Here is a 19,553-nt window from a genome sequence, read left to right as displayed (position 1 = left end):
TGCGGTTTTATTATGGCCTCCGCTCCTCTGACACCTGCATTTCACTGAGCACGAAAAGGAGGTGGCCAAGTCGGCGGTGGCCACGGACCCAGCCAGGTGACCCCCATCCCTCAGGGCATTAAAGATTCTTTCTCTGGATCTCAAATAGAATAATTTGGAAATTAGCTCAGAAAAAGAGTCCAGATGGAGTGTGAAAGGTGGCCTGCAGAGGCGTGGGTGTGGGGCGTGCGGGAGAACAAGGTGGCCGTCGCGCCCTGGGTGGGGTCGTGATGGCGCGTCTCCCCACGCACGTCCCTGGGGGGGGCCTCGGGACCGCTTACCCAGCTCGATGTTGCCGATGGCACGCCTCAGGTGCTCTTCGGTCACCGTCTCGCCGACCACCACCAGCAAGTAGAACTTGCTGTCTAGGAAGCGGTGCGACAGGCTGGGTGAGGTGGATGTCGCCGGGTTGGCGATGCTGCCTGATGGCTCCGGCTCGGTGGCTTCCACCACCACGGTCGCCATCCTGCCGGCCCTGTTAAAGCCTGGGCGAAGTGTTCCTCTCACGCCGCTCCTCTGCTCTGCGGCAGGAGAAAGGATTATCTCCGAAGGTGCTGTCTCCGCTCCGCCCCCTGCGTCCCCCCTCCTCCCGGCGCGCACCGCCTCCCCCTCCGCCCTCTCCCTGCGCGGAAGAGAGGAGCGGGGAGTGAGAGGCCGAGGAGGCGGTGCCGTTTATATGGAGACTAGGCTAGGAGCCTGGGAGGAAGAGGAGGAGGAAAGGACCACCCGGCACATCCTCGTGGTGGCTGCCTCCACTCCTCCAGCCCTTGGCCCAGGGCTGATGTCATCTGCAGCAAATCATTTCGCCGGCGGCCCGGAAGCTGGAGGGACGAGGTGTGCGGACAATGGTCTGGGTAGGGCGGCGAGCCAGGCTCTGGGGGACCCAAAGAACTCTGCTGCAGCCCTGAGGCGCGTTCGCACCACCACCCTTACGTACATACGTACACACACCTTTTTTTTTTTTTTTTTTTTTTTTTTGCCCCAAACCCTCAACGATGCCACACCGGAGAGTCGGGATGACTTCCTGTTTCAGAAGGGGATTATATCCTGCGTCCCAGTGCACATCATCAGGCCTCTGCCTGTATCCCATGCTCGTGAAGTCAGGATTTGAGTAGCTGCGGCAGCTACAGTGGGCGCTGGGTGAAGATACCCCACCCAAGAACACGAACCTTACTTTTTGACCTTGTATATTTAGAAAGGCATATTTGCCACTCCCCCCCCCCCACCAACAACAGGAATATTTATCACTTTCACTTAAAAGATACTTTGTAAGACCTACGCCTCATTTGTTCAGACTTTTGAGTCTAGTCTGGAAGAACTAATGCTGAAAAAGAACTGGCCCTTGGTGCTCATGGGAAATGAATTAGATACAGATTTCTTTTCTTAATATGCTGAACAGATAGCATCAGGCATAACGAAGAATAGAGAAGATACTGTCTCTGCCCAGCAGGATTTCAGTGACTGTAATGTGCTTTTTCAGTTCCTTGGGGGAATATACAGGCAAAATTATTTTATGTGACAATGATGCCTTTTAAGATACATGTAGCTTCGGGAGTTTTTTTATTGCCTTTGTCTATATTTAGAAGAACTCATAATAATGTTTCTAAAGGCCACCATATATGTTCATTTCTCACAAATCTAATGAATGCATTTCTGTATTAGGACAGGAGAGGAGGGCAACAGTGTATCATCATAAAAAAAACTGGAGTTTTAGGGAAGAAAATGAGATGGAATAGGAAAAATAGACTCCTATGTCTCTATATTGGAGTGTCCACTAATGTTAAAATACCGACGGGAGGGGCTGTAGCTCAGCTGATAGAATGCATGCCTATTGCCAGCATCATAAACACCGGGCAGTGTGATCCTAGCCCTCAGGCAGAGCAGGCAAGGAGGATCAGAAGTTTGAGGTCATCCTCAGTTACTGATAAGTTCAAGACCAGCCTGGGATACACAAGACTCTGTCTTTAAGGAAGAAAGAAACAAAGAAAAGAAAAACTATTGTAAGATTTTTCAAAATAACCCAGTGTCTTAGGTCATGGGGCAAAACGCATATGATGGATAAATCATGGCAGACATCGTATGTGCTTTGCCCTATTTGTTGCTTGAAGCCTGGATAGGATGTTTGGTGAGCAGCCAAAGACTACGCTAGTTTGATCATCGGTGGTGATAAAGATAATGTCTAACCTATGACATCAGGGGTCTGCAACAAGCTTGCTGCAGAGACTTGATCACAAGTGACCAGACACTGTCACTCATGTAACTTACATGAGACATTCAGTTACTCTTAAGTAAAGGCAGTAGCATGGTCCACGGTGGGGATGAGAAGATGAAGAACTCCTTTCCAGAGGCCAGCCATCAGAATGGCTCCATCTAGTGAGTTCCCTCTGTTTCTCCTATGCCTATAGAGTGCCTGTGTTGCTTCGTGTCACAGATTCCTGTGAGAGAGTGTCTGGGGAGGGGAAGATTTATTTCTGCTCACAGCGTACATTTCAGACCATGGTCTGTTGCCTCTATTTCTTTGGGCCTGAGGTAGAGCAGAGCCTCATGGTGGTGGGAGTGTGCAGTGGAATGGCTGCTCCCCTCCTCACAGCCAGGAAGCAGAGATACTCCCCCCGCCCCTTTATCCCACCTGGCCCCAGCCCATGGGGTGCTGCTGCCCACATCCAAGGCTGCTTCCAGTCCTCTCTGGAAATACCCCAACAGACACTCCCAGACATGTGCCTTACTAACAACCTAGGTGCCTCTCAGCCCAATTAGGTTAATAATCAAGTTGATATCAGGGATCTTTTATCTGATTTATTTTACTTATACTTATTTTGAAAAAAATTTTTAAAAAGTCCGTGTTTCTATGTACATGGAAACACTGGTATGCCAAATAAATAGGAGCTAGCCTTGAAAAATAAGATAACAATTACATTTCTGTTACATAGTGTTACTATGTGCTCAGGGCTGAGCCTGAGATACATACTATGTGAAATGAAAACAGAGACGCATTGAAATATACTAACACCTAACTGAATTGTTTCATGTGTTGCAATAGAGCGTTGGATGAAAGGTGCAATAGGAGGCCAATGAGATGACTCAGTGGGTAAAGATCCTCGATGCTAAGCCTGTGGCCCTACTAAGTTCAACCCCCAGGACCTCCCACAATGAAAGGGGGGAACAGACTACCATAAATTGTCCTCTGACCTCTGCAAACGTTAGTCAATTAGTTAAAAGAGAAAAACGCAGTAGAAGAAAGAGCTTTTTCACTGTGATGCTCTGTGCAATGGAGCCATGGCACACGAACCACCCGCTTCTTCACCTACACCAGCCACACTAACTAGATCCGTGATGGCAGCACACAGATGAGCATTGGGGACTGCTTCCTTACACCTCTGTGGCCTCGGGTGGGTAATTTGGCTCTCTCTCTCTCTCATTTTTTTTTCTCAGTCCCTTTGTTGCGAAAGTGGGAAGAATCAAATCTCTGGGACTATGTGAGGGAAGAGTGAATGACAGAGACTTCAGCAACACCTAACCCGGTGGATGGAACAGTGTAAGCAGTCAAGGCATAGCTGATTAAAAGCCACCCCTACCCCTGTTTCCTTAGACAATGGAGTTAAAAAAAAAAAAAGCTTTACACCATGTACAGGTGGATTCCTCTGCCAACACCTCTGGGAGAAAACAAAACAAAACAAAACAAAAATCCAGCATATTCAACCACTCTCCTAAATTAGAAAAGTCCTCACCCCCAACAAAAAGGAGACAGTTGTAAAGAAAAAGAAAACTCACCTATAAGGAAGCCTTCCTGTGTCGCCAGCTATTCGGTGACTCCACCCCGAGTGTCCCAAAGGCACTGCAAACTGCACATGCCTCAGCTTGCTCATCTTCACCGCTCTGTCCTGACCTCTCACTTCTGTTCCATTGAACAGTAGCACATCTATCCCACTCTGCAAGCTGGAGACCTCACAGGCCCCTGGGACCCTTCCCTAAACCGTACTTAGCTGCACGGACAGCCGGCTCTGCCGGATGGAGTCTGGCCAGTTTAACATTCATCTTCTAGATGCCTCCTCAACCATCCACTTCTCTTCCTTGTCACAACCCTAGTCTTCACCATTATAAGAAGTGCTATAATCTAGGTTTAAAAACTGTTCTGGAGCCAACGTCCCCCTCATCCAGACATGTTGGTGGTGATAAACTGAGGACCTGTAGTATTCCCTGAAGTCATAATTTATTAGCCGTGTGACTTTGGGTAAGGTGCTTAAGCACTTGGTCCTTCTAATATGGTCTTGCAGTACACACTGGCAATGAGTACCAGCCTCCTGGACAAGGTTCTAGATAAGGGTTTTGTTCATTTGTTGCCATACTGAGGATGAACGCCAGGGCTGTGCACATGGTAGGCAGACACTCCCACCCATTTAGGTTCCAGCCCACCCCCACCCCCCTGTACCGCCCAAGGTTTAAAAAAGTACTTAAAAGTGTCTTGTGCACTCAATATAGGCTAATTGATGTTTTATTGTTACTTGCCATTCAGTATAGACAATTTCTTTTTTTTTTTTAAGATTTATTTATTATTATGTATACAGTGTTCTGCCTGCATGTATACCTGCAAGCCCAAAGAGGGCATCAGATCACATTATAGGTGGTTGTGAGCCACCATGTGGTTGCTGGGAATTGGACTCAGGACCTCTAGAGGAGCAGTCAGTGACTTTAACCTTTGAGCCATCTCTCCACTCCCAGTATAGACAATTTCAAACATGTACAATTTAGACAAGTTAATATAGGATTGTACTAATTGGGAATGTTGTTTTTAATAGTTTAATAATAAGTCAGGGTCAAAATAAGTACTATATACTTAAATTAACCAATGTTTGTTGTTGCCGTTGTGTTTGCTTGTTTGTTTTGAGACAAGGTCTCTCTACAAAGCTCTGGCTGTCCTGGAACTCACTGTGTAGGCCAGGCTGGCCTTGAACTCACAGCGACCCGCCTGCCTCTGCCTCCAGAGTGCTGGGACTAAAGGCGTGTACCACCATGCCCTGTTCCAACTGTTACTCTTTCCTCTGTGTTTCCCAGACTCTTCTTGTTTTCCTCGTAATGTTTTTGTTGAAATATTTCTCTTCAAGAGCTTTACAGAGTCTGAATTTGGCTGGGTGCATGAATGTTTTGTTACTGAGTACTTCTCAGTCTCCTGAGATTTTTGCTTCTCAGTAGGGAGATCTGAGAGCTTCATCAGAGGGCAGGAGGTGGCCTAGTTGGTAGAGTGCTTCCCTACCATGAAGGAGGCCCTGGGTTTGATCCTAGTTCCAGGAAGTCAGAGGCCAGCCTGATCTATGAGGCCTTGTCTCTAAGTCAGTTGATTAATTTAAAAATTAGCCAGACTTGGGTTTTTTGCAACTATACTTCATAGATGATAGTGATTTCATTTTGTAAAAAAATTTTTATTAAGTCATTACCTAATCCATTATTTATTGAGAATTTGAAAATTCTGCCAGGCGATGGTGGCATACACTTTTAATGCCAGCACTTGGGATGCAGAGGCAGGCCGATCTCTGTGAGTTCAAGACCAACTAGTCTACAGAGTGGATTCCAGGAAAGACAGGGTTACACAGAGAAACCTTATCTCAGAAAACAAAACAAAACAAAATAAAAAAGAACATGAAAATGCTGGTATTATAATATCTTATTATTTATTTGACTTCAAGAAGACATTAATTAGCAGCATCCTCATCTTGTCAGTTGGCTAGTTTAAGATACAGTTTCTACAGGAAAAAAAGGACAAACACATGTTTACTAATTTATGGCTTCATTCATTCCACACCATTCTCCCAAAGTGACTGATATTTTTTCTATCATTAAGATCTACTGTAGAGCTGTTATTCTTATTGGCATTTTCATTTTCCTGTCTTGGCTAGGAGTATATGGGGTACTCCCCACTTAACCTTGTATTTACCCTCAGAACCAGGATTTTCCAGTTCTCAGAGATGACAAGGACAGGATTAGCGCCCAGAGCACCTCTTTTTCTCTGCCTTATACTCACAGTAGCTGTAGATTAAAAAAAAAAAAAAAGCAAGCAAGCAACACTTGCCAACTGTATGCTTACTAAAAGAACATTAAAACATTTTAGCAATTGTTTTTGTTCTTAGCACATGTCACAGTAGAGAAGCAGAACTCCCAGCCGCCGCCAGACACTGGAATGGTCATTCCTTTGTCCTTTCCATCGCTGTGAGCGCAGCACTGTTGGGACAGCAGCAAGATGCCAGTATCAACAGGATTAGCAAAAGCAGCTTGCAATTTCTTTTTGCAATTTCTTTTTTCAACAGCTATCTCCCCAAGGCATACAGTTTTATGCAGTCTAATTAATTAATTCCTTTTATAGGACGATGCTATTAACTCAATGCATAGATTCCATTGGTTTCATTTGCAGTATTTCTGAGTTGATTTTTTTAAATTTAATTTTGCCTTATAATTATGAATGTATGGTTTCAAGGTCAAACCCATATGACAATTTGTCTCCAGATGATTTTAGTCCCTCTACTATCCTCCATGACCTTCCCTAGAAGCACCCCACCCACCACCCACTCCCACCCCAGTTGCCTGGGCTTATTTAGTCTTTCCTTTTAAAAATGCAATATAGGGATGAGGGTGTAGCTCCTTGGCAGAGTGCATACTTAGCTTGCACTAGACCCTGGCCTCAGTCTCTGGCACCAAAAACCAAAACAACAACAAATAACCCATCACCACCAACAAAAACAGTAAGTGTACACTACCTAGTACATACGTACACACATACACACACACACATATACATATATATATATGTGTATATATATATATATATTCCTCCTTCTTTTCATTGCTACATAGTAACCTCTTATGTTTAGTTATAACTTATTGATGAATCCACTGTCGGTGGACATTTGAGCTATCTCTAATTTGATATATATTATTTTTTGATATTTATTTATTTATTGTGCACATTGGTGTTTTGCCTGCATATGTGTATGTGTGGGGGTGCCAGATCCCCCAGAAGTAGAGTTACCGACGGTTGTGATCTGCCATGTGGGTTCTGGGAGTTGAACCTGGGTCTTCTGGGAAAGCAACCAGTGCTCTTAACCACTGAGCGATCTCTCTAGCACGCCTTGATTTATATTATAAACGATATTTATATTTATATTATATTATAAACGATTAGTTACTTCTCTCCTTGCAGTGACAAAAGCAGCTTGAGGAAGAAAGGACTGCATCTTGGCTCACTGTTTGGGGGTACAGTCCTTCATATGGGGGGTGTCATGGGGACAAGGGCAGCCCCGGCTGTGGTGGCAAGAGCCTGAGAGAGCTGGCCTTGTGTGTCCACAGTGAGGAAGGAGAGAGAAAGGATTGCTCAAACTGTTCATCTTCTTCCGTTTTCCTTTTCCTTCATTCTGGGATCCCATCAACGAGATAGTGCCGTCCGCAGTCAAGATGGGTCTTTTCTGTTCAGTTAACCCTCCATGCAATTGTCCGTACAGACGTGGCAAAGATGCCTTCAAAGGGATCCTCAATCCTGTCAAGCTGTGAAGATCACCCACCTCAGTTGTGATTGGATGGCTTTCTCCCTCTGTTACCACAGGGTCGCCTGACTGGCTTCCACATGTTTACTCTGACCTCAGCCAGCCTGTGATGCCCAGCACAACGAGGATGAGCTAACCTCCCATTTTACTCCATTCCTCTTGAAAATATCAGACTGTCTTCAGAGTAAAGACCAAACTACTACTACTTACCTCTTCTTGCTGCTCTCCTCCCCTTCTTCCTCTCCTCCTCCGTCTCCTCCTCCTCCGTCTCCTCCTCCTCTTCCTCCGTCTCCTCCTCCTTCTTCTGTTTTGTTCTAATTTGTTTTGTTTAATGTTTGTTTGTTTCGAGACAGAGTCTCACTATGTAATCCTGGCTGTCCTAGGACTTGCTCTGTAGACCAGGCTGACCTCAAACTCAGAGATCCACCTGCCTCTGCTAAGTGCTGGGATTAAAGGCCTTTGCTGCCATGCCCAGCCCAAGACCAAACTTCTTAACACGGTCTTAACAGGGCCTCCCCCTCCCCCTGAAAAGTCTAGCCCCTGGCTATTTCCTCTGGGCAACCCCTAATCCAGCTTGTTCTTACCTTTCAGTCTCAGCCACCCTGGGCCACGTTCAACCTTTCCTTCCTCCCAGTGTAGGCCTCTTCTCTCCCTTCCCTGACACTGACTAGTTCAGCTCTCCTGGTTAATATGGCTTAATCCTGCAGATGGCACCTCAGCTATCCTTCTGCGAGGAGGCCTCTCAAACTAACCTTTTTATATGCACTGGGGTCTCCAGACCTCAGTTATGTGTAGCATTTATCCTCATCACCTATATAAGTGATTTCTAAAATCTGTTTGTCTCCTCCATTAGACTCTGAGCTATAGGATGAAGGCCATGTCTTCACTTTCAGAGTGTTCCCACGTACAAACATTCACACACACATGCACACACATGCACACACATGCACACATGCACACACATGCACACAGACACACTTGCCCACACACACATACACATACACATGCACACACGCACACACATGCACACACACATATACACATGCACACACACATGCACGCACACACACCAGCTCACTTCAGTGTTCTAGTGCCCCACATGGGAACTGTGTACATATGGTAGCTGAAAAGCCTCTCAGCTGACAAAATGATCGGCATCTGTGAGGTGTGCCACTGCACGAAGCATTTTAGCTGCATGGTCTTGAGTTAATTTCCAGCAACATCCTTTTTTTTTTTTTTTAAGGAATAAAAAATACAAAGTTGGGTGGATAGGAAGGTAAGGGAGAAACTGGGAAAAGTTGGAAAAAGGAATAGAATACTATCAAAATATTTGTGTGAAATTCTCAAAGGATAAATAAAGACATTATTTAAAATAAAAATGATTTTAGAATGTAATGTGAGGCCACTTTTAGCAATGATGACGTAGCCTGTTTTACTCAGCATTAATTTGCCTTGCCTTTCCAAATTCTAAGCTAGCTATAGAAAACAGCAGCGTTAGGGAAACATCAAGAAACTAGGGGAATGATGTATAATGTATGAGCTATTAAGGACAACTTTAATAGTGCTATGTGCTGTGTCACTGGCAGGGCTGCTGCCCTCTCAGGGACATTTACATTATTCTGCAGAGCATTCCTGTAAATTCAGTGCGCATAACCTCAGCCACAGAGAAGTGTCTGACACTCGCTTATATTTGATTAAGCTTGCCTTGGAAATGGTCTCTTCTTTTGGCGAAATGCTGGGGGAGGGGGGAATCACTTCGGGAGGCAGCTGTGGTACAATCCCTTTTAGAGGCATGGGCTGGTTTCTCCCATAATGCTTCTTCAACAGGAAATGGACGAATGACATAAAACCTCACGGCTGGACAGGGCACGAGGTGTGAGGGCCTTCATTGTTATTCAGCAACTGTCTTTATGTGCATGTGTGTGTGTGTGTGTTACATATACGTACACACATATACACACATATGTATACATGCGTATATAAATACACACACACATATGTACACATACATTTTTGTAGGCCTGTGCACACACATATTCGCATTTATACACACATAGACACAGCTCCTCCCCCAAGCCAATGGTATTTTACATATGGTTCTTCAAATAGCATTTCACCTTTAAGGCTCTCTTCAGATATGTGGAGACCAACATCATTCTCAAAGCTCACAGTCTGCACTGCCCACCACTCATTCACCCCGCCCTGCCCCCAGCCCAGGAGTCCTTCAGCAGATCTTTGCCTTCTTCTCTGTGACATGGCTGTGGACACGTTTCTATGTGTGTTCAGCTCTCTGGGCACAGGTGGCTGGAGCAGCCTGGATGGGCTGAACGTGCTGTCTCGTTGTTTACCATGAGCTGCCTCCTGCCAAGTGACTTCTCAAGAGAAGTCAGCTGCTGATGCTCCCACTATATCACCGCCTCTTCCCAAATCACAGCATGGTCGCCGAGATGGGTTTTTCTGTAACAGATTTTTTTTTTTAATTGAGATTTTTTTAAAAATTTGCCAGGAATAAATCACACTTCTTCCCCTTTTATAGTCTGAGCATACGTGTTTTTAGATATGTCCTTATCTTTCTTTTGGGTTGTTAGCTTTTTGTGTCGCTACTGTTGTGTCGTGTTTGTTAACTCCTTAAACTTTACGTGTGTGCATGCATGTGAGTCAGAGGAGGCGGGAGAAGGTTTGTGCTGTGGTACCACATTGCCAAGAGTTGCTTCTGTCTTCCCATCCTGTGGCTCCTGGGGATTGAACTCCGGTCATGAGGCTTGGCAGCAAGCCTCTACCTGCTGAGCCATCTTGCTGGCCCCTTTTGTTTTTGTTTCTGAGACAGGGTTTGATGCCACCCAGGCTGTCCTAGAACTCACTATGTAGCAGAAAATGACCTTGAGCTCCTCCTGGCTCTGCTGGCTCTGCTTTCGAGTGCTGAGGTCACTGGTTTGTGTTCGCACGTTTGGCTGAACTGCTGGTTTGATTGTGGGGGTCGCAATACATCTGGATAAATAAGCTCTGTCATCAGCATGTGTTGCAAATGTTTCCTCTCTGTGTGGAGTTTTGTGTTTTGGTCCATTTCTGACCACTTTGACCTTCCCAGTTCAACCAACCTTATAAGCAAGAAAGTTCTTTATTTATGAGTTATTAGGATATATCTTTCCTCAAACCTTATCATTCTAATAATTTTACAGACACAGATAAGAGAGTATCAGGAAGAAATATTTTTAAATACCCTAGAATAATTTTTTTTTTTTGTATCAGGCACAGAGAGAGGACAACCGCCATGAATGGACAGCGTGTGCAAAACCAGGCAGCAGGAACACACTGAGCTCACCCCTGAAAATCGCTGGTAGGTCCCTCCTTTCTTTTATGTACTAAGAAATGGCAGAGAGCCGAACAAACTGTCCCCGCGCCTTGCTGAGGGCGCATCTCCACACACCCTCATGCTCATCTTAACGGGCAGGCTTCCCTGTTGCTTTTGACCAACGCGTAGAGTTCCTTGGTGTCTGTAAATCTTATTGCATCATGGCTGTCTTGATGACTCCAGATCTAAAATACCAGCACTGCAGTTAAAAACAAATCAGAGAATACAAACAGCACTGCAAGCTATGTCATTTCTCTAAAGTCAGAGCTCTCCACAGGAAAAATGCTTCAGAAATTGCTGAGTCAAGGGGAGCACATTTATAATATTGAAAGGTGTTAAAAATTTTTTGCCTCTTTTACATTTTGTGTCAGTGTGTACTCCATTAGTAACAGACAACTGGGCTGCTTCTCAGCATGCAAGGATTTTTTTAAAAACTTTATTTGTTCCAGTTTTGTGAATAATAAATAGTATCTCTATGATTTTAGTTGCATTGTCTTTGTGTGTGTGTGTGTGTGTGTGTGTGTGTGTGTGTGCAGCAGGTGCATGTGCACGTGTGCTTGCAGGTGCACATGCAGATGTGCATGGGGGAACTTCGGGTGGGGGAGGAGAGAGGAGGGGAGGGGAGGGGAGGAGGCAAGGTTAATTTTTTTTGGAGACAGGGTTTCTCTTGTAGTCATGGCCTCACTTTGTGGACCAGGCTGGCCTTGAACTCACAGAGATCAACCTGCCTGTACCTCCCGAGTGAGTCCATTTCATTTTTTGAAACAGAGTCTCTCAATGGATCTGAAGCCCATCCATCTGGCTCGACTGGCTGGAGTCTCAAGGATTCACTTGTCTACTCCCTCTCCGTCCCAGCTGGGGTTGTAGGCGTACACCACCATTCCAAGCTGCTTGCATGTGTTCTTTTGTTTTTGTTTTTGTTTTTGTTTTGTTTTTGAAGACAGGGTTTCTCTGTGTAGCCCTGGCTGTCCTGGCCTCACACTGTAGACCAGGCTGGCCTGGAACTCACAGAGATCTGCCTGCCTCTGCCTCCCGAGTGCTGGGATTAAAGACATGCACCACCACCTCCCAGCCTTATATGTGTTCTTGGGATCTGAACTCAGGTCTCTGACTTCCACAGTGACCTCCCCAGCCCAGCAGCACTGCCTTAGAAGGGAGGATGAGTGGGTTTTCATGGTTTCTTTTCAGTAAGCTGCATGCTTTGCCCTTCACCTACATTTTGATGGATGACTCGTGGTTTTCTTATTGACTTGTGTGTACTCTTTCTATATTAGGGGAATTAGCTTTTTTTTGTGGTATGACTTGCAAATATTTTTCCCTTGGGTTGACATGTGTTGTTTTGAGTATTTTGCAGACCTTGCCATAGAGAGTATCTTTACTCAGCTGTTTCTTTTATGGCTTCTGGATCCTCTATTGTACTTAGGCCTTAAAATGGCTTTGCAATTATTAGTTATACAAGAAGAATTTCCTCAGGTTTTGTCCAGTGCTTTGAAGACTTAAATATTTAATATTTTGCATTTATCTAAATGTAGACTGAGATCTATTACTTAGTAGTTCTTAAGTTCCTTAGCACTTTGCTGATGTGAGATTTTATGACATGATGTCATCATTTGGTGCCTTACCTTTCTCCTTAATTGATTTTGGAATCTGTGAGAGTAGGTGCCTTGGTTTTATGCTATTTTTCCCCCACTCGCCTTGCCCTCTGCCTATTTCAAACCCAGCTCAAGCTTCTCCTGGTGTCAGCAACTGGGGAAGGTGAGATTCCACCTAAGTTGGGATGAGGCTTGGGAGGGGAGGACTGAAATGGGATTAGGACATTCTCATCCAGTGCCTTTTCATTAAACTCTGGCTCTTCCCGAGGACAAATGCCAACTGAGCCATTCTGACACACCAAAGGACTATGTACCAAAAGAAAGAGAATCAGGTTGGAAATAGCCAACCCTGCTAGACGATGACTTTCTCAGCTGGCAGTGCAGACAAGCATCCACTCAGCCCACAGCAGAGCGATAGCCAGGCAGTTTGCAACTCAAGTGCAGAGCAAACTGCAGGCACACATAGAGGCTCCCTTCCCAGGGTACCAGTGGCCCCTGGGGACAGTCCTCCCAGCTCACATTCAGGATGGGTGTCTCTGGCTAATAGAGACATTCTTCATGAGGTGAGAGGCGCCCGTTGAGACCCTAGGGGCAACATCTAGGTACCCTGGGCCCCGGGAGAAGTACAAATGTTTTCCTGCAGAGTGCTACCACAGCACAGGTTGTCCACCCTGTGCTGTTTCTAGTTCCTCGTCCCCTAGAAGGTGGGAACACAGCTGGATCTGACTTTCTCAAGAAAGTAATAGACACACAGAAACAGGATGTCAGGCCCAGAAAAAGAGCCAGATCCAGATTGTTATTAAAAAAAAAAAAAAAGAGTGTAAAGGACAAAGTAGTTACCATCTACCCGGTCAGTGCAGAAGGAAGAGACACAGCTGCCATCAGAGCCGAGGGTCGGAAGATCATTTTCAGGAGCTGTTTGGAACAATGCAGATGGAGTCTGAGAGGGAACGTAGACAGGATAATGCTCCTGCTCTAAACCCTTTGCCTGTGCGGGTCATTTAAATGCAGTGTGCCCCAACATTCCTAATGCTGCGACCCTTTAACACAGTTCCTCACGTGGTGACACCGCCGCCGCTCCCCCTCCCCTCCCCCCCCCACCCCCCGCAACCATAACAGTACTTTCGTTGCTGCTTTATAACTATAATTTTGCTACCATTATGAATCATAATGTGAATATTTTCAGAGACAGAGGTTTGTCAAAGGGGTCCAGACCCACAGGTTGAGAACTGCTGCTTTTATGGCCAGGATCTTTGCAGATGCTATCTAATGAAGGGTTCTGAGGTGCGTGACCTACCTGGTCACAATGACCTTTGTAAACTTGGTGTCAGAGTCAGAGCAGAAGATGTGACCACGGAGGATGGGACAGAAGGGTGGGGGAAGGGAAGGGAGCAGGGTAGGGAAAGATAAGGTTGAGATTTGAAGGTGGGGGAGGATGGTAATAGGCTGAAAATGTAGGTGGCCTCTGGCCTCTGGCCTCTGGCCTCTAGGAAATGTATTCCCCCCTACCCCCCATTGACACCAGAAGAAACAAAACCCTGCCAACACCCAGATACAGGACTTCAGATCTCTCCAGAGCTGTATAATAATGGGTGTTGGTTTTTTTGTTTGTTTTTGTTTTTGTTTTTTTGTTTTTTGTTTTTTGTTTTTGTTTTTCAAGACAGGGTTTCTCTGTGTAGCCTTGGCTGTCCTGGACTAGCTTTGCCTGCCTATGCCTCCCAAGTGCTAGGATTAAAGACGTGCCATAATGGGTGTTTTAAGTCACCAAGTTTGCTGTAGTTTGTTGCACATCAGCAGGATACTATGCAATGAGGCAGACACCTAGAGAGATCATTCATTGCATGACTGTGTCTGGAGTGCCTGCATGTAGCCTGGGATCCTGGTTAGCTCTGCTAAACCCTGCCCAACCTACAGGCTGGGCCATGGGTAGGATGGGGTTGGAGCTTCCTGCAAGACCCTTGGCTTTCCACCTCTCATCTCTGAGGTCCTTGCACGAGCAGTCAGGGAACCAGGCATCCAGTCTTGGCATAGTATGAAGCCCAATAAGAGTATCTGAAATTTCCATGAACAGTGATACAGTCAAGGTTGTCCCGGTGAAAACTGGGTGGTGTTGCTCAGACCCATGGTCACTAAGTATCTGACTTCCCATTAGATGGTATGTTGCTATTCTGTAAGACTTGGTTCTTGCTGGGTGTGGTGGTGCATGCCTTTAATCCCAGCACTCAGGGAGGCAGAGGCAGGCTGGTGGCTGTGAGTTCAAAGCCATCCTGGAACCTGGTCTACAAAGTGAGTCCAGGACAGCCAAGGCTACACAGAGAAACCATGTTTTGAAAGAAGGAAGGAAGGAAAGAAAGAGAGAAAAAAGAAAGGAAGGAAGGAAGAGGGAAACAAACAAACAAACAAACAAACAAAAGACTTGGTTCTGTTTAGTATTCTGTAGTTTCTTGTGGATTAGTTACTTTCCAGATGGGTAGGGGTGGGGGTGGGGGTTATATTCACTTTCTAAAAAGCAATGGGAAAACAGAAAGCCATATTCAGACAGCCAGAAGAAAGACAGTTTTCTGGCCATGATAGTAGGAAAAAAAGAGTCATTTGTCTGGCTACTCACATGTTCTTGAATCAACATCTTTAATAAGCATCTACCATGTACCAGACACTGTGTGGGTCCTAGGAGAGATGAGGAGGAGCAAAACCAGATTTGGACCAACGGTCCATCAAGCAGATGTAGGAAACAGGAAAATGGGAGAAATGGGTATTTTAAACATTCTTCTTTCTTCCAACTTTGAAGCCAAATTGACAAATATATATTCAATGTGCATAATGTGATGGTCTGAGTCATATATTATAAAACAATTACATCATCAGATTAATTAACATAGGCGCCACCACTCAGTTACCATGTAGGGAGCTTTCACACACACATGTATGTATATGCATGTGGGGTGTGTGTGTGTGTGTGTGTGTGTGTGCGTGTGCGCTCGTGCATACAAGCTCTCTTCTGAGTGTTTAGCCACCCTTTCCCCACTATCATCAAAGGAAGGAGTTAATGACAGTGATGAGATTTAGAGCACTATTTATGTATCTGACTCTTTACCACTCTACAAAATAAGGTTCAAATATCCAATCACTACTTTGGTAGAAAAAAAGATATCACCTTACCTGCATCTAAATAATCACCAAAGACGTGACTAGCATATGTTACAGCGTGGTGCCATAGCTCACCAGTTGCAGGCCGAGGTTGTCAAGCTGGCTTCTCGCTTCCTAGTCCAACCCCATCCCACATCAGTGACTGGAAAGTCTCCTTCCGCACCTTCTGTGTCCGCTTCCTCACCTGAAAAACAAAGAAATGATGTCATCTCGATGCACACAGTTCAACCACTCATCTGTATGCTTTTTCATTAAACACTGACTGTATACCCTTGGGATGTCAGACATGACGGCAGTTGCTGAGGACATAGCATATTTAACTACCTGGTGCCTTTTTTTTTTTTTTAAAAAACCTCTACTGAAAGCTAGTGGCGATGATGTCCACAGCTCCAGAGAGGATCTTAACTTAAAGGTAGTTTTGTTTGCTCTGACATTTGCTGCTTATTATTATTATTATTTTTGTCATCATCATTGTTGTTGTTTTGCAAGTGCTTTAAAACAAGATATGATAGATTTCATATTCTAGTCACCTATTGTATTTGTCCTTTGTAGTTCTCAGGAGTCATTAAAGACACAAACAGGTGATGTGGAATACAGATTAGCCAAGCCACCCCTATGTGGACTTACAACTTCACAGGTAATGAGGCTGCACACTGTTCTCTGTAGAGCCTTCTGTTAAGTGAACTAGAAGCCATTTCCAACTCTTTGCCCTTATTGATAACAATGCATATTTAAGAGCAGAGTCAACTTTCAACCCTTTGTTTTATATATGTGTGCCTCTTCTGTTGAAATGTTTATGCCATCAGTACAACCTAAGTCACCACAAACTTCCCCTGCAAATAGCCAGTGTTTGTGGTGACGCTGTAGTTTTTCCTCTGGACCCTGGATGCTCTAATTTTTACCTTCAGCATCCCATCTGTGCTGGCTAGTCTTAAGACAACTTGACACACAATGAGAAAATGTCTCCATAAGATCCTGATATAAGGTATTTTCCTACTTAGTGAGTCATGGGGGAGGCCCTTGCCTATGGTGGGTTCTATAAGAAAGCAAGCTGAGCAGGCCAGTAAGCAGCATCCTCCATGGCCTCTGGAAGGAAGGAAAGGCACAGCAGTGCTGCCCATGGCTGTGGGAATGTGAGGCAGGGGCTGTTCACATTAGGGCTGAACAGGACGCAGGAAGTACAGTGGAACCAGGGGCTAAATCACAACCATCAGAGTCCTGCCCAGGAGAACTACTTTTACCGGCTCAGTCCCACCTGTTAAAGGTTTCTTGGTCTCCTACATAGCACTACCAGCTTGGATCTAAACACTAAAATATGAACCCAGGGGTGGTGGGGGTGGTGGAATGTTAAGATTCAAACCATAACAATGAGCCTGTGAAATTTTCAACTTATAGACAGCATGGGTTGTCTGCTCTATGCCAACTGTTGCGCCAGCCACTGGAGCAGGCCTGTGACCTAAACAAGTGCAAACACCTGCCGCTGCTAAGCTTCATGGTAGTGGGGAGAAAAGAGACAACCAACTGACGAAATATAAAGCCTATATAATCAATGATGAAGAGACAAGGCAGGAAAGGGAACAGGGAGATCCGGGGAAAGTTTCAGAAAGTTTGTGAGCTCGTGTCTAGTTGTTTCCGAGTCTGCAAATAGACATAAACACACAAGATGATTTCAAAGGACGGTAAGTATGTGAGATAATAGAACGAAGGGCGGGGGGAAGGCTTGCTTGTGTCTGGAGGAGAGGGCTCTTGAGGTTGTTTGGCCAAGGAAGAACTTTTGAAAAATAGACATTGGGATGGCCCACATGAAGAGGAGACAGTCACGCTCAGAGAGTCTTGTGGAGGAGGCTGGGGTGAGACCAGGCTTGGCGTGTTGGGAGATGGACAACAGAGGACAGAGGGACGTGAGCTTGAAGAGGTAAGTAGACAGGGATGAAATCACAGTGCCCAGAAGAAGAAAGAGGCTTCATGAGGTACCATCAAAGTCACATTATCGTGGGATTCCATTGGCTCCAGAGATCACGCCTGTGACTACTTGGAGTTGCCGCCATCTTGGTGGCCTATGGCAGCCTGCGGATGGTTGAGTATTGACAGGTAAGTAAATATTACAAATGTTTTCAGTCACTCCACGGAGAGGGCAGGACACAGAAATATCAAGGCCAGTGATTTCCAAGCAGGGTTACCTGGGCAAAAGCTGGGAAAACCTGGGTTGCTACTGCCTCACCTGACATAGGCCCTATCCCAATTACCCCACCTACCTGGTGCCTGAAACCCTGACTGGGGGAAAAGATGGCTAAAATATGGCTGATAGCCCACATCTCTCCATCCAGGCTTCAGACACTGAGATGAACAACAGTTTGTGCCAGCAGGAGCCCTGCTAGCCCTCGTGCCCTCTTACCCTGACTCCCCAGGTGAATCTGCTCAAGAAACAGGAAAATAGGCTACAGAACAAGAGGGCCGCCTTAGGAATATAAATTTTGTGTCTTCCACAATGTCACTCTTAGAGTTTTCCAAGGAACCCTTCACACACACACACCCCTTTTTTTTCCCACACCATAGGTCACAGTGGTGGTGGTGGGGGGAGTTCAAAGCAATTTTTCTCCTAGTTGGGATTTAGGTTTCCTGTTTCTTCTCGCTTCCTATCTCCTTTCCTCCATCACTATGAAGTGTTCGGGGTTCCCAAGTCCATACTTTGGGGGATAAACTATCTACTACAGAAATTAACCTTGATAGAAGATAGCACTTCTATCTCCAGTGGTGGTGGTTTGAATAAAAATGGTCCCCGTAGGCTCAGAGGGCGTGGCACTATTAGGAGGCGTGGCCTTGTTGGAGTACAAGTGTGTCACTGGGGGCAGCCTTGGAGGTTTCAGAAGCCCAAGCCAGGCCCAGTGTGGCACTCTCTTCCTGCTGCCCATCCATTCAGATGGAGAACTCTCAGCTCCCTCTCCAGCACCATGTTTGCCTGCGTGCTGCCATGCCTCCCACCATGATGACAACGGACTAAACCTCTGAACTTTAAGCCAGCCCCAGTTAAATAGTTTTTCTTTATGAGAGTTGCTGTGAGCTGGGAGTGGTGGCGCACGCCTTTAATCCCAGCACTCAAGAGGCAGAGGCAGGCGGATCACTGTGAGTTCGAGGCCAGCCTGGTCTACAAAGTGAGTCCAGGTTAGCCGAGGCTACACAGGGAAACCCTATCTTGAAAAACAAGCAAACAAAACGAAACAAAAAAGAGTTGCTGTGGTCATGGTGTCTCTTCACAGCCGTTGAAACCCTAACTAAGACACTACACTTTTATCTAAATTTCGGCTCCTCCTATGTTGGAAGGGCTCCCATTCTTCCTGGGAGCAGGGGATGGAATGGACCGAGGTGCCTGCTTCATAGAAGACAGAGAGCGGCACCTTGAGAAACCCAGCCCTGTCTTGGCTGAAGCTTCCATCTCTCTTGGGCACTAGGTATGCTGGGTCCCCAACCCCCACTGCACCTCCATGTCTCCTGCATCCAGGGAGCATCCCCTGCAGGCTTTCTTCACACTTCTTTCTTCTACGATCTGATCCCTGAGCACATAGTTTTTTCAACATTGCGCCGTTGCCCTGTGATTGCGCAGCTGACACACATCAATTCCCTTGATTTGTGAGCCTCTCCTTGATCCCAGTTACCTGGGAACTTGCTGTGGTTTGGACCAAGGTTACAGACAGGCTGCTGGTGTCATCGGCTGAACCTGTGTGTGCCGCAATTTTCTGGTCTCTAAAATGGAGCGAAACAGTACTTACTCCCATGAGTATTGCAGGGCATTAAAAACAAAACAAAACAAAACAAACAAAACAAAACAAAACAAAAAAACCCAGCCAGGGTGCTTACAACAGGGGGTCTGGGGAGTTTAACTACTCTCCCGGGTGA

The 19,553-nt window shown here is 45.7% G+C and overlaps 1 protein-coding gene across 1 annotated transcript in view; it reads right to left on the bottom strand.

The window, feature by feature from the left end:
• MAP1B (microtubule associated protein 1B) overlaps positions 1-618 on the bottom strand; it is a 92,890-nt gene extending 92,272 nt beyond the window's left edge. The window contains exon 1 of the mRNA XM_084801652.1: positions 321-618. Coding sequence (XP_084657778.1) covers positions 321-504 — 184 coding nt within the window. The 5' untranslated portion in view covers positions 505-618. The remainder of the gene's footprint in view (positions 1-320) is intronic.
• Positions 619-19,553: the final 18,935 nt, after the last annotated feature.

The sequence above is a fragment of the Acomys minous genome, assembly GCF_964271855.1.
Source record: "Acomys minous genome assembly, chromosome: 11".
NCBI classification, from domain to species: domain Eukaryota; kingdom Metazoa; phylum Chordata; class Mammalia; order Rodentia; family Muridae; genus Acomys; species Acomys minous.
Note: the sequence above shows the minus strand (reverse complement) of the source record. Positions and strands in the feature narration are given on the sequence as shown.